The sequence below is a fragment of the Cryptomeria japonica genome, chromosome 11, assembly GCF_030272615.1.
Source record: "Cryptomeria japonica chromosome 11, Sugi_1.0, whole genome shotgun sequence".
NCBI classification, from domain to species: Eukaryota; Viridiplantae; Streptophyta; class Pinopsida; order Cupressales; family Cupressaceae; genus Cryptomeria; species Cryptomeria japonica.
In genome coordinates, this window is record NC_081415.1 from 520,608,358 (window position 1) to 520,625,058 (window position 16,701).

The window sequence follows — 16,701 nt, forward strand, 5'->3', positions numbered from 1 at the left end:
TTGAATACAAAGAACACTCCAACGCAAAACCAAGGAAGTATTAGAAATAATAGTAGAAACCCCCTCATAATGCTGACAAGGGAGAGTAAGATAGGTAAACTAAATCTAAATGCTATTCTCCATGATGCTAAAAAAAATAGATATGTGTGCCAAAACGATGGAGCTCCGATCAAAGGAGGATAGAATAGGGCAAGAAAGTCACTGATTACTTCAACATGAAGAGGTAGTGGGATGGAAAGATATCTACAAAAATGGACTTGAGATCTGTATAAAGCTCTGAATCACCATTTCAACGATATCTCGTTTGTGAAAAACGGAGTCCAGATGCACAAGATATGCCTCCGGGAGTGCAAACTACAACTTCTGACTTCAACTGACAAAAAAATTGCAAAATGAAAAAATCAGAAAAATATACCTCCATCTCTAGATCGAGCTCGGAAAGAGATTTCCAATGGTATATGGTTTTCCCAATTTTGACTCCATATGACCAAGTTATGGCCAAAACAAAAAAAAACACCTCTTTTAGGGCACAAAGAGGGTCAAAGAAGGGCCATGCATGCTGATTGTACCGCTAAAGTCAGCATGATGTCACATAGATGTCAGCAGTCGAAAATCAAAATCTCTTTAATTTTTTTTCTTTTTTTGATGAAAAATTTCTGATGCAAGTACAGGTATGGTTGTATGGATTTTTGTGCCTCGAAAAGCGTGCCAATGAAAAAATCATGTCCCAGATGCCCCTGATATCGAAAATAGGCAAATTATATATCAAAATTCATGGAATCAACCTTCTGATACCAACCATGAGGTCTTTTTGGGCCCAAAAATCTCCAAATTTTCAGGTACCCTCTGGAACAGAGAAAACCCTCAAACTTTGAACCCTTGCAAAACGGACTCTGTATATCAGATTTCAGTGAAACGAAAGGTGATCCTAACTATCTTGAGCCTTTTGGAATAGATGGTGAGATCTAAATTAACCCAAAATGAACAATTTTCCGTCTGAATGCAAATAATCTCCCAAAAAGCAAACAAAAATCTTCATATCTGAGCTTTGATACCATGTTAGAATTCATGATTGTTGAATTCCCACAAGCCCAATTATAGTCTACAAGAATACATGTCACACAATAAGATAAAATTTAACAATAAAGAGAATTGAAGACAATTAACAATAATTGAATGTATTGCTTTGAAATTGCTTAATTACAATGAAGGATATGAAATCCTTATAAAGAAATCTAACTCTAAAGATAGAAATTCTAAATGGTGGAGTCTACAAGATAGACTAAGAGTTGAAACACAATGCATGAATCGGTCATGTATGCACAAAAAGCATACTAGACTAATTAATGCATGTTACTCTCCAAATTCTAAACATAGTTTGCTTTTCCTAGTTTTCATTATGCATGGAGATAATATTAATTAATTTTTCGTAATTAATTCATTAAATAACTAATAAATGATAATAATTAATTAACAACTAAGGCATCAATTTTTTAGTGAATTAAAATAATTAAGTGAATAATTAATATATGAATTATTTATTCCAACAGAGGTTAGTGGCTAAAAGATTAGAGAAACAACATGGAGTTGATTACAATGAAATTTCACACCTATAGTAAGGCTTGATAAAGTTAGAATGGTCTTAGAAATTGTACTTAAAATAATTGGAAGGTTTATCAAATAAATGTCAAATCATCATTATTGACTGGTTTTTTAGAAAAAAAAGAGGTTTATGTACAACAACCACCAAGATATGAAGTAAGCAGACATGAAGACAAGGTATGCATGTTGAAGAAGGCTCTTTATGGACTCAAACATGCATCTAGAGCATGATATAATAAAATAGATTCACACATGATGAGTAATGGATTCGACATAAGTTGTAGTGAGCCTATATTATACATGAAGATAAATAAGAACGATCAAATCTTATTTTTTTTATATGTTGATGATTTGACTTTTCCTGGTGATCTATCTATAGACATGTTTAATTAGTCATGAAGAAAGAAGAAAATGATCTATCTATAGACATATTTAAATTGGTCATGAAGAAAGAATTTAGAATGACAGACTTAATATTGACGAGGTACTTTCTAGATATTGAAATTATACAATTCGATAGGCATTTTTATTTGTTAGTCTAAGTATGCTAAAGACGTGTTGAGGAGATTTATGAAGTTGAATTTTAAATCATCACATACTCCAATTGCAACAAAAACCAAACTTAGTAGAGAGTTCATGAAGGGAATAATGTTAATCCAATCATATTCAAAATAATTATTAAAATTTTGTAGCAAAAATACCATATACTATGTATGAAATTAGTCTAATTTTGATGTTCATGGAGTCACCTAGGGACTCACATTGACAAGTTCTAAAAATGGTATCAAAATATATAGTAGGGACAATATGATGATATGAAATATAATTTTCCACAATTAATGATTTTGATTTGATTGGTTATACTAACAATGATTTTGTATATAACATGTATTATAGGAATATTACTTCAGAATGTGTATTTCATTTTATATTATATGTAGTTGCATGGGTATTAAAGAAGCAACCTATATTGATAATTTCATCAATAGAAGTGCAACATATAAAAGCAACATCTATAACATGTCAAGTAGTTTGGATGCGAATAATATCAATAGATTTAAGGTATGATCAAGAGGAACCAACAACAATTTAATGTGATAACAAATAAAAAAATTATTTGTCAAAGAATAATATTTTTCATAACAAGAGTAAGCGCATTGATCCAAGGTACCATTTCATTCAAGAGCTACTGAATGGTAGAGAAATCAATATGGAGTTTTCTAAATTTGAAGAACATTTGGCATATATATTTATGAAGGCATTAGCAAGAGAATGATCTAAATGTCTAAGAGAGAATATGAGTGTTATAGATGTCAAAGTAATTAGTGGTAAAAATTAAGAGGAAGTATTGAAATATTCTAGTAATTTCCCCCACAAACTAAAAATTTAGCAAATAGTTTGTTTTAGAAGTAAAAATTATATTTATTATTATTAGTATGCCATTATTTTTGGCATGTTAGCCTATCTTCTAAAATTATCTATGTAATCTCTAAGTTCTCTATATAACGAGGCACTTGTAAATAGTTTTCAATCATGTTGAATAGATTTCATTCTTTTATTGAAGCATAGTTTCTATCTTTGCCTTTGTCCAACAAAAACATTATAAGAAATAGATTTGAAGGGTTGTTTATTGTTATACTGAAGGATTAAACAATAACTAGTAATCACACATAATTCAAATATGAGCCAAGGCTGATAAATTAAATAGAGAATAAAGTGTGCTTAGCTCTTGTTGGTTTTACGTGTCAATGTGTGATGGTTTGTTGTTATATTGCAATCGATGATCAAAACTAGAAATTTGATTCTATATGAAAAGTTTGGAGCCTATGATAAACTTTGTTGCATAGTGAAATAATTCAAGAGAAGGTCGTGCCATGTGCCCTATCACGAGACTAAATTCTTTTCATGGATCTAGTCCTTCTGCTATGGATCTATTTGATACTTATGCGTCCTTTTGTGTTGTGCTGCATTTTGTACCTACTACTAGATTTGGTTTTGTATTGAAAAAACACTATGACATTTGTTGTTTGGAAAAAAAGAAGATTAGGGACTTCTTTTCTATTAGTCAAATCACTTATGTTGTTGACAATATTCATGGATATGCCATGGAGCTTATGCAATGTTTATGTTGTGATTAGGTTGTCTTTGAGCTTTTGATTTCTAAAATACTTCACTAATGTAGTGATATTCCAAATCAACAATGAGAACTGATGACATCAAACTATTTATATGCCCAATCCTAGTCATCCAACTTGAGGTATTTGACATATTGTTTGATAGGTTAATGATCAATTGTTGTGAAAGTAGCTTAAGAATAAGGTTTTCAAAAGTGAATTTTGGTGAACTAGGTTATATATTGCAACACAAAAGATACGATTGTCATATACCACCTAGTTTGAATTGACAAAAATCAAACTAATACTGATCAAGATAATGAATAAACCAATTTTAACCACTAAATTTAAGATTAGAATCAATTTATACATACAAATTAAGGAAATACACTCCCTCACAATTACATGTACATGGTCTTTGTAATAACCTAAACCTCGTAATGAAACATTAAACAGATATAATTGGACAATGAGTTTACTTAAAGAAGCCGGGAAAAACAGGGATCAACATTCGTTTTGTGAGGATCCACTCCTCCAACACATATGACATGCACTCTCTGGTAACTGTTGGGAGCATTTTGCCAAGCCTTCTCACGTTACGCCCACGTTTGTTCACACGGTTAGTGCAAATTTATTCAATAAAATAAATTTTACAGGGTTATATGATACGCTGAAAAGCTACTAGAGATCTTTGGACAGTTTGTTCATTTACTTCTGAAACAGGTTTTGTTTTTCAATGACGTCTGCGGTAAGGTCAGTTGAAGAAAACGAAAGTAGAGTGAAAAGAGTTGGCACTCATAATGGAACTTTTCACTGTGATGAAGCTTTGGGCTGTTACATGATACGCCTTACTGCTAAATATGCTGGGGCAGAGATAGTCCGCACCAGAGAACCAAAGGTTAGTTTTCTCTGTTAAAAGAATAAAAAGTTGATCATTAAAAATAATGTCTATTTTGGAATTCCGTAGGGTCATTTTTTTTCAGTCTTGTTTTAGAAACTTATCTTTTCCATCGGCTCTGCTGCCGATGTTTAACCTAATCCTTTTGTCTAATTAGCTTTGGGTATGGCGGAAAATAATGAATTTTGCATCACAGACCAGCTTCCATTTCCATGTATGGAGCACCTTGAGTTAGGGAATAAACTTATGGTAATGCATATCTTAAATCCATTTCTCTGTGTCACCATGGACGCGCTTTAAGGTACAGTCGAATGTGACTTCATTAAGGATCCAAGCCCGTTCCATATTGATGTTGGAGAACTAGGCGTCTAGTAGCCTTGGGTGACCTAAAAATAGTTCTTTTCATTTTCCTCTATTTTAGTTAGTGGACTTATTGCTGTTTTTGGTTTAAGTGTTTATTTTGAGTTATAATGTTTACTTGGTTGTGTGTTTGGAAGCTTGAGTAATTTATAAAGATGTTAACGTGGAGGCTATTGAGTAAGCCATTAGTGCCGCATGAGGCAAACAGGCCGAAGCAAAATTGTCTAAGTAAAAGTCAGAGTGAACTGTCGGGGAACAACACAGAGCTAAGCATGTCACCACAGTGCTGTATGTTATTGCACAAGCTTAGGAAATCCATGTCGGATCCAGTCTGTGCATTGGAGGCTGGCTATGTTGAAGAACCATTATTTGGCCAACAGGTGGAAAATGACAAACACTCTTTTCCGGTCATGTTAGACTCTTTAGAATGGTCAAAAGTGTTTGAGTGGCATTCAGAGATGTATAAAAATAAAAGGGAATATGCAAGACCACATGATGGAAGCTGAAATACCAAGATTCTTGAAGCTTCAGTTGCAAACATGTAGCATGGCAAGGAGCTCTCAGTTCCCATATATGGAGGGAACATTAGCCACCGTGTTAACATAAAAGTGGAAACTTCCATCTGTTAACAGGCTGCTGAAGTCTTAAGTCAAGCGCAAGAAGCTGAACTGTTGTAGATATGAGAGCTGGAGCAACAGTTGAGAGTGAGAATAAGGTGGTTTATAGGCATTGTAGATTGTCTTTGCATGTAGGTTGAATATTCATTGGGCTAGGTAGTGTAGATGAGTTGGGTTTCATTTGATTATGGGGTGGCCCATATGATGTACAAATCTTTTGTAAATAATATAGATTGTTGTTATCTTGATTCTTCATTGTTCTTCTTTGTGTATTTTTGAGCAATGGGTAGCTAATTGTTCATTTTACCCACTTCTAATTTGCGTCAACTGCTATATCAGAGCAAAAGATGATTCTTGTGAGTTAAAGATGTGTTGGCTACATAACAAAGTACATTTGTGCATATTTTGCATTGCAAGTGCTCTAGAACTCCGATGAACCCACAAAGGAAGAAGGGGAACACAAAACAATAGATAGGGAAGAGTTTTGTGTTTTGTAGACCTCGCTATCATGTTGAGAGCCCTTTAGGTGAGCTAGACACCATGGAGATTGTGCAAAGAAGAGAAATGGTTGTGACAAAGGACGTTAGCGAGGACAAGATCTTAGATATTGTTGTCATTGGACAAATAGACCTTAGACTTTGAAGAGGAAGTTATGATAGAAGATAGGTTTGCTAGAGCCATTATGAATGTTAAAATAAACTGAGTTTTGATCTCCCATCCTACTTAGGTAGCCTAATTCAGAAAAATTGATAGACTAGATGGTTGAGTTGGAGGAATATTTCTCGCTTAATCGATCAGAGATTGCCAAAGGGTCAAGTATGCAAGCACAAAGTTGAAGGGACATTCTACATGGTGGGACTTTTTACAAAGTGAGTATCTTAGGAAAGACAAGAAGAAAATTGCAATCTGGGATGGCATGGTTAGGGCTTAAGGGAAAGTTCATGCCACAAAACTTTATATGGACCTATTCAAGAAGCTCTAAAATATGTGCTAGAAGGAAATGTTCGTAAAAGAATAGATAGATGAAATATATTTGCTTAATATACATTCTCTAAAAGAGGCCTACCAACTAGTGTTCATAGTAGACAAGTTGTTCCGCAAATGATAGAGCACATTAGAAATCGGTGGATGTGGAAGAGCAAGTAGGGTATTGGAAGACAAACTTGCATGTAGAAAGTAGTTGTGGAAACAAGTCTTGTCAAAGGATGAGCAAACTTCAAGCTGTAGAGGAAAAGTAGGCCATAGGGAAGGTGGCTTTGGGGGACCTAATATAAATGTGGTCAAGTGAGTTGTTGCGCATATGAGTGTTTGTTGGCCAAGCAAGAGCAGGGCTACAAAGAAGCAAGTGCATGTTGCAGAAGCCAAAGGAGAGGAGAGTAAAGTGGAAAGCATAACTCTAGAGAATGCAGAAAACTTGATGATGCACAAGGTTGCTCAAACAAGCCAAAGATATTGTTATACTACTTTATTGAAGTTTATACTGCTGTTATACCATTGCTGCCATGATTTATTTACATGTTGATATTGTTTTTATCAGTTATTGACATCTCTCTCTCTCTCTCTCTCTCTCTCTATATATATATATATATATATATATATAGATATATATATATATATTAAAAAAAATTCATATATTGCTGTCCCTCCGCTGCCCCCCCAAAATGGTCTTCGGACTGCCATCTCCGAAATGTGTCCCCTGCCATCCCTTAGTCCCCATCCTGAAACGTTGTGGAACACATATTTGATGTTTTCTGCAAAATATGACCTAAGATGTGGTGAATAGATATGCTTTTTCAATACCGAGCCTCCCATATAAATTTTTGATAGTCCACTTCATGCGGTACACTTTGTAACATGCATAAATTTAACTGAAGCATTTATACATAAGATAACTTGCTGAAACGAAACTAGCCGTTACAAATATAACCGTTAGCATGATCAATTTCAAACTTAACATAAAAGGAAGAGATATTTAAAAAAAAAAAAAGAAAACATTAACTGGAAGTAATTACATTGAACTAAATAAAACATAAACGTAAAATAAGAAAATACAACATTGCATTAAATGAAAGAGAGAGAGGGTTTAGAGAGTACATTTTAACTGATGCTAACATTCTGAACTTCATAACTTTATCAAGATACCAATGAGGAGGAAAAATGTCATCAGGGCGCTTTTTCACCCAACCACGGACTATCTAGTCCCCTGTGCCATATCCAACTGGATTGGCTCGGCCCTTCACAGGGAGGTAACGGAAATCTAGCTCATGCCATTTGAACTGGTGGATAATCCTACACAAATCCCTAGTCGGTCATACCCTATAGGTTCCCCCTAACTGGTATGACCTCTGACTGGATTGTGTATTTGGATTAACATATTGGCTGACGCTTAAAGAAGTAACATCACTATGTCTAAGGGTTTCTAGGTTATTGTAAACACGCTAAAACATGAAGTCAATTGTTTACATCCTGCTTGGTTGGATTGAATCCCTGAAGATGACCAAATCCTCAAATCTGTCTCTATGCTACTGCATTCTGACTCTATGAGGCTCATTGGCTACCATACATGTTTGGACTCAAGTTTTCCATGCTGGTCAACAAACTCGAGATGACTTATACCTTTAGAATGAAACCTTTCTTGACAAACCTTATGTTAACATACTTGTGCCCTTGAGCTAGCAACTTGCTCTTTCATGGGTACAAAGATGAATCTAAGTTTAATGAATATGTAGAAATCACCGTCCTACTTCTTTCATGAATCAATGTTCTGTACAAATATACTAGTCTTAAGTACGATAGTTGAATAGTTCGTATTCCACACAGTCTCAATGCTATTTGCACAAGGAAAGTAGCCCATACCTGGCCTTTATTAACTGGCATCCGCCATTAAGTTACAAATGATTAACAAACGATGCCCTTTTTGCACATGAAGGTTACATGAATCTTAACCGTTAGTAGTTCACCACAGATTGGCATGTTTGATTGTATCGGCTGGTATTCTACCTCATCCTGAGGTTAAAAGTCTTATTTATTTAGATACAATTTGTTCCCTTCTAGTTCCATTGAAGCATGGTTTAAACCAAAATACTTACTTTAGTGAGGAATGATGAGATAGACGACATACTGCTATCACCCTCATCAACATTAGCTTCTATGTTTTGTGCGTATTGAGAGTATTCGTGCTGCTGCTATACTGTTAGAGAAATTGTTTACTTTGTTTGAATGCCAACTGCATTTGGGCTAAGAAGCTACGTATTTCTATACATAGGACCATAAGCATTAAGAGCGTTATAAGTTCTCTTGCCTATCAACCCCTTTCTTATGGAGGTAATATTGACTAAAGGTCTAAGTACTTCCATAATGTTTATTATGCCCAACTGCATTAATGAGCTCTGAAATGCTATTCTAGTGAGACGTTTCTTACCAGGCTGAAGATATTTTAACCATCTTGATTGACGCTTTGGTAGGAGGACCCCTTTGGCCCCAAAGGTATCCAAATAGCTGCGATTACACTTGCGAGTGAAATCATAATTACTCCCTTAATGACTGCAATTAAAGGCTCTATTACTCTTTAAGTTACTGTTTATTTCATCTCATTAAAGATTGCAATGATTTGTGATGGCTCAACAAAATCCCTAGCATGGGAAAATAGGGGGCATAAGAGCCGCCAGTTGTACATCCAACTCATAAGTATGGGATATAAACTTTGTCTGACATGACTCTGCTGTCCTAGGCATTTTGAGAGTAATCTCTCAACGGTGATGCTAGCTGCATCGAAAGTACAACGGTGCCCTTCTACCCTCTTTCTTCCTAGGCTCTTTCTTCCTAGGCTAGGGTATTAGTTAATTCCATTAACTAGAGATAGTAATCTCAATTAGAAATTTCGCCTGTTTCTGCTGTTTAATGTTATTTCAGTCTTAGATAAATCTGAAATGCTCAGTTAAGGGGTAAGGAATCTTCTTTTTCAGGTCAAAGGAAGAGCACCTTTTCTAAACTGAGAGGTAAGGTTATAAATCTTTACTAGTTTACCCTGCTGATTATCAGTTATTAACCATGCTGATATATTCTTACCAGTACATGTTAATGTACATGTACAAGGATACACATGTACAAATACCTTCACATACACATTAAGTATTACCAGTTATAAACCATACTGGTATATACTTACCGGTATATGTCAATGTACATGTACAAGTATACACCTGTACCCACACCTTCACATGTACATTAAGTTTTTTCAGATGCTTCAGATTTAGAGCTTAATTTTCTTAAAGCAAACGTAACAACCAGTTCGTATGCAGGGGTTTTGTATTAATTTACGTAAGTTTTCACAAAGGCTGCTGCCACAGTTTAAGTTTCATAAAATAGAGGATATAAATTTTACAACCAGACATTGATATAATGCAGAGCCAGTAGTTCTATTAAAGAACTCAGAGAATTGTAGTTTGCCTAGAAAATTTTAATGAAGAACAGAGCTTCTGCCGTTAAGAAGGAGCTAACAGCAGGGTCATAGCAGAAAATAATATATAAATTTCCTTATAATTTGCAAACTATTCAAACCCTTATCCAAAATCAGAAGTATAGGTTCTTTTTATGCTTTCTCACTTTATATTAGACTTGCAGAGACCGATGTATAGGTTTTTATACACACATGTTTATATATACCTTTATGTATATACAAATATATACGTGTACAAATCTAATGCATCTTCTCATAGTATGAGAAAAATTCAGTCAACAATATAACCCTCAGTCATCGATATAAACAGATTTGGGAGAATAAAATTATCTTTCCATTTTTCTTCAACAAAACCCAAGTGGAAAGAAAATAAGAAAACAGTAGCAGCTTATATTCCTTGGAAACCCCATTCTCTAGTTTCTTAATGCTGAAAGAAATGAAATATTTGCACTAAGGCATCAGAGATTAAGCTTTACATGACCTGAAAATGACGAGAAATGTCTGCAGCACCCCTCCTTTTGCCAAACCTCTACTCTAGGAAAAACGTAGAGCAGTAATGGTGAATCTCTAGCAAAATATGAAGTAGTAGCAGGCTGAAAATGATAAAAATGCAGAGCAAAACCCTTGTTTTCGCCGCAAGAAGAAGAATGAAGTGCCTCGTTCCCATTTCATATCGGCTTATGTATTCAGGAAACATATCGGTTTATGTATTCAGGAAACATGTTTTTCCTCCTTGATACGCCCTAATACTAGATGAAATTCCAAATCCACCAGAAGTCATGCCATACCCTTGCTCCATCCTCACGTGTTCTGCATTTTTGGCTTCATAGAGAAGCCTTGCGGGCTCAAAACAAAAACGCCCGAGGAAAAATATCTTTTCCTTCTCTATATTGATATTGTATGAAGTTTTGATAAAATATTAAGTCCCTATTCCTTACAAATGCTCGATAAAGAATCATGTCTATTCTTTTCAAAAAGCACGATGAAGATTTTATATCAAATGTTAATGCATTAGTAGCTTCTGCAAGATAAGACTTTCCTAACTCGTTAATCTCCTCTATTCTGTTTTGGTTTACTCATCTATGCTATTAGATTATCTGATTTATGCTTTCTGAACTGAATATGTTTATCAGACTGTAACATTGATCTTGATTATGATATTGATATTGGATTAGATCGACGACATGTTACGATCTAAAAGCTATTTGTTATCAGGTTTGTTTGCTTTGACACCAATTCATTATCGGGTGTGTTTATATCGATATGTTATCATTTGCTTTGACACTGATTCATTATCGGGTGTGTTTATATCGATCTGTTATCATTTACATTGGCACCGATTAGTTAACATAAACACCAAGTGAATCGGTAGACAGTCACGACTAAGTGACATCTTGGTCGGACATGTCCAAAAGACATGTCCGATCAAGGTGCCACTTGATTGTGATTGCCTTGCTATATATACATCATTCAAAAGAAAAGGGATGACATTGAAATCGATACATGTTCATCCTCCATACCTGCAGATAAGAAAGACGATAATATTATTGTCATAGTAATAATACCAAAATCTGAAATACACCATCTAGCATATAACTTGTTCATTAAATTGGAAATTGCAATAACATTTACATGGTATCAAAGCCACGTTGATCGAACTTGAGGCTATTCAATTTTGTGAATAATTTAAGAACAAGTTTATATACTACATCACATTTTTCCAATGGCCAACGCTATCAGATTTGAAGACAGACTCAGAGGTGGCGATGATTTTTCAGCCTGGAAGTTCAGAATCTAGATGATCTTAAAAGAGAACAAAGTGGATTCATTTGTTCAAACTAAAAATGACCAACCTGAAAATGAACCTGACAAAACAGCATGGATTGAGGGAAATGAAAAGGCCATAAAAATAATAGTTGATGGGGTAAGAAACAACATAATGCCCATCATAAGAAAACATCAGACAACCTATAAAATATTCAAAGCACTTGAAAGCACATTTGAAATATCAAATGCAAGTCGAACTCTGGCATTAAAACGAGAAATAAATCATATCACCATGAACAAGGGGGAGACAATCAACGCCTACTTTATGCAGATATCAATTCTAAGAGACGAACTAGCAACTCTGGATTACGAGATCCAAAGCAAAGAGTTAACACTCATTGCTCTAGACGGGTTGCCTAGTGGATGGAGTACATTCGTCCAAGGCATCAGTGCAAGGTCCAAGTATCCTAAGTTTGAAAGATTAAGGGACGATTGTCTCCAAGAAGAATCAAGATTGAACAAGATGGAAGAGGAAGGGTCATCAAGGTAAGAACACTTCAAAGAGAGACCTATCACATATTCAATGCTATAGGTGCGATAAGTTCGGACACTTTGTTGCAAAATGTCCAGAGAGAGCCAAACAAGCCACATTTGCCAGAGCAGGAAAATCCAAAAGAGAAGATGAATCCCAGAACTATGTCCTCTACTCAACACTTACAAGCCATGCATCAAATAAATCTAACTCCTGGGTGATCGACAGTGGCTCATCTAGACACATTACAGGGTTTAGAGAAGTGCTAGACTCCATGACAGAGGATAATGATGAGGAAGTAACCATCGGAGATGATTCCTCACATCCAGTTAGAGGAATTGGTTCCTGCACCATCAAACTGAAGACAGACATATCATTGCAACTCGAAGGAGTACTATATGTCCCTGCCATCAAGAGAAATCTAGTCTCCATATCAGCCCTAGAAGATAACGGATACAGAGTAACCTTCATGGAGAACAAGGTGTTGGCTTGGCCAAGAAATTCTTCCATCAAGAAAGCTAAAGTCATTGGTCAAAGACAAGGCTATTTTTATGAGCTGTGCACAGAGCCCAACCTAGCCCTAATTCATGAAGCAACAAATGCAAATGAGGTCTGACATAGAAGACTAGGCCACCTGAATTATAGAGCTTTATCATCTATGAGAAACCTTGTCACAGGTTTACCTAAGCTGCAACAATATCATTTAGAGACATGCAAGGGATGTGCCCTAGGTAAGAATATCAAGGGTGCCTTCCATAATAGTACTAGGAAGACAAACAAAATTTTAGAGTTAGTCCATTATGATGTATGTGGACCAATGTCCGTTCCCTCTCTAGGAGGATGTTTGTATTATATAATATTTGTTGATGACTACTCTAGGAAAACATGGATCTACTTTCTGAAGTGTAAAGAATTAGAAGAGATCCTTAGTAGGTTTAAAGAGTTTAAATCATTGATGGAGAACTACTCAGGAAATAAAATTAAAATCCTAAGGACTGATAATGGGGGGGAATACACATCAGAACTATTTAAAGATTTTTGTAAAAACTCAGGGATTAAGAGGGAGCTAACAATACCTTATAAACCTCAACAAAATGGGGTAGCTGAGAGGAAAAATAGGACAATTGTAGAAGCTGCCAAAGGCATGATTCTTGATCAGAATCTAAATATCAATATTTGGGCAGAAGCAACTAACACTGCTGTGTATATACAAAATAGATGTCCTCACTCACATCTTGAAGATAAAACTCCTAAAGAAGTATTTACCAAACTAAAGCCAGATATCAGCCACCTTAAGATATTTGGGTGTCCTGTCTATATACATGTACCTAAAGAGAAAAGACTAAAACTAGAACCTTTTGGAAAAAGAGGAATACTTGTAGGATATAGTGAAACATCCAAGGCCTATAGAATATATATACATGGTTAGAGAAATATTGAACTTAGTAGGGATGTAATCTTTGAAGAAGATTTAGCCTTCAAAAGAGCCCTAAGTACAACAATAGAGCCTGAAATCTATATCCCTACTCCTAACATAGAAGAAGATCCTACTCCTGAGCTTCAGAGGGAGAATCTTGAGGAAACTATAGGTGAAACTCCAATCCTACCTAGAGAAAACCTCAAGAAAAGACCTCTATGGGCCACCAAGACTGTAGCAGAAGCTCAAAAGTTTGCTGCTCCTTTAGGAACTTTCAGGGAAAGCAAAAGACCTAATAAATTCACTAGCTATGTTGCTCTTATGAATGATCTCTCTAAAGCTGAACCAAACAATGTATTAGATGCACTTAAACATCAAGTATGGAAGGATGCCATGTCTGAAGAGTATCAGTCTATTATGAAGAATGATGTTTGGGAGATCGTTCCTAGGCCTACTAAGAAATCAGTTGTTTCATCAAAATGGTTTTTAAAATCAAACATGCTGCAGATGGCAGTATTGAAAAGCACAAGGCCAGATTTGTAGCTAGAGGGTTCTCTCAAAGGGAAGGAATAGACTATGAAGAAAACTTTGCACCTGTGGCCAGATATACCTCAGTAAGAACAGTACTAGCCATTGCAACAACAAAGGGGTGGGAGATGCACCCACCAGATGGATGTCAAAACAACATTTCTTAATGGTGAGATCTCAGAAGAAGTCTACCTAGAGCAACCTGAAGGATTTGAAATTCAGGGTACAGAGTCTCATGTGTGCAGACTCAAGAAAGCTCTCTATGGGCTTAAACAGGCTCCCAGGGCCCGGTATGAAAGAATTGAGATTGACACCTATCTCTCTAAACTAGGCTTCTCTAAAAATGATGCAGATCCAAATCTCTACTACAAACAAAATAAAGGTGATATGTTAATATTGATTCTATATGTTGATGACTTACTAATCACAGGAGAAGATCACCTCATAAATCAATGTAAGAAAGATTTATCTAAAGAATTTGATATGAAAGACTTGGGACTCCTTCATTACTTCCTAGGTTTGGAAATATGGCAAAATTTTGAAAATATTATACTAAACCAGGGAAAGTATACCTTGGACATCTTGAAGAGATTCAGAATGCATAACTGCAGACCTATGACCTCTCCCATGGAAACAAATTTACATAAACTTAAGGAAGCATCAGTAGAGTCACAATCCACTGACCCTACTCTCTACAGACAGATGATTGGGTCTCTGATGTATTTGGTGAATACAAGGCCAGATATCTGTTATGCAGTCAATGCCTTAAGTCAGTTTATGTGTGAGCCTAAGGAAATCCACTTGATTGCAGTGAAACACATTATGAGATACTTACAAGGTACTCTAAACCTTGGTCTCACATATGAGAAAGTCGATCTAGACCTACACGGATTTACAGACTCAGATTGGGCTGGGAGTGCGACTGACAGGAAAAGCACTTCAGGGTGTTGCTTCAGTTTAGGATCAGCTATGATTTCTTGGATCAACAGAAAACAATCTTCTGTAGCACAGAGTTCCACTGAGGCCGAGTATATTGCAGCTTCCATGGCTGCTCGAGAGGCAGTATGGCTTAGGAAGTTGCTTGTGGGACTATTTGGTGAACCCATGAAACCCACTGTCATCCACTGTGACAACCAGAGCTGCATAAAGCTTTCTATAAATCCAGTATTTCATGACAGATCTAAGCATATTGAGATTTCATATCATTATGTACGAGACATGGTAGACAAAAATGTGATCAAATTGGAATATGTTAGTATAGGAGATCAGACTGCAGATATTCTGACCAAACCACTTTCCAGAGTGAAGGTTGATCACTTCAGAAAAGGTTTAGGTATGATAGAAAGGTAATCTGCATTGTAAATAAGATGTTTAATGTGTAAACTTCTTTTGTCATGTTGAGACATTTTGGGTTTCACCCCCTGTGTTCATATCTAAGAGGTGACGATCTCTTAGATTATGAACACTTGTATGTAGACATCATAAGGTGACGATCTTATTATTCTCTAAACCAGTTATCATGTTGGATCTCTGGTATGTCATGGATGTGCCATGATGGTGTTGTGATAACACATTTGTATAAAATGTTTGTGCACATATCACAACTAGGATAAGATGAGAATCTAACCATCCTCATATGTTTATCCTTAGTATTGCGTGTTTAGGCAATACTGATATCACGTGTTTAGGTGATATCTTGTCATAATGAAATGATGAATCTTTTATATCACATGGTTAGGTGATACTCTATGAATGATGTTTTATATTTGTATATTATGCCCTGATGATACTTCATATCATATGTATAGATGATATATATTCTTGGAGACTGACATTATGGAAAAAGAAATGTGATGTAGGTTACTTTATCTATCTTCCAAAGCTAAGAGGGAGTGTTAATGCATTAGTAGCTTCTGCAAGATAAGACTTTCCTAACTCGTTAATCTCCTCTATTCTGTTTTGGTTTACTCATCTATGCTATTAGATTATCTGATTTATGCTTTCCGAACCGAATATGTTTATCAGACTGTAACATTGATCTTGATTATGATATTGATATTGGATTAGATCGACGACCTGCTTAACATAGTTAAGCATCGATCTAAAAGCTATTTGTTATCGGGCTTGTTTGCTTTGACACCGATTCATTATCGGGTGTGTTTATATCGATCTGTTATCATTTACATTGGCATCGATTAGTTAACATAAAAACTGAGTGAATCGGTAGACAGTCATGACCAAGTGACATCTTGGTCGGACATGTCCAAAAGACATGTCCGATCAAGGTACCACTTGATCGTGACTGCCTTGCTATATATACATCATTCAAAAGAAAAGGGATGACATTGAAATCGTTGGACATGTCCGATCAAGGTGCCACTTGATCGTGACTGCCTTGCTATATATA

At 35.6% G+C, this 16,701-nt stretch overlaps 1 protein-coding gene across 2 annotated transcripts in view; it reads left to right on the forward strand.

Moving 5' to 3' along the window:
- Positions 1–4,182: 4,182 nt before the first annotated feature.
- LOC131070499 (uncharacterized) overlaps positions 4,183–16,701 on the forward strand; it is a 42,222-nt gene continuing 29,703 nt past the window's right edge. For both annotated transcript variants that reach the window (XM_058006063.2, XM_058006064.2), the window contains exons 1-2: positions 4,183–4,335; positions 4,440–4,614. In XM_058006063.2, the coding sequence (XP_057862046.2) occupies positions 4,265–4,335; positions 4,440–4,614 (246 nt within the window). In that variant the 5' untranslated portion in view covers positions 4,183–4,264. The remainder of the gene's footprint in view (positions 4,336–4,439; positions 4,615–16,701) is intronic.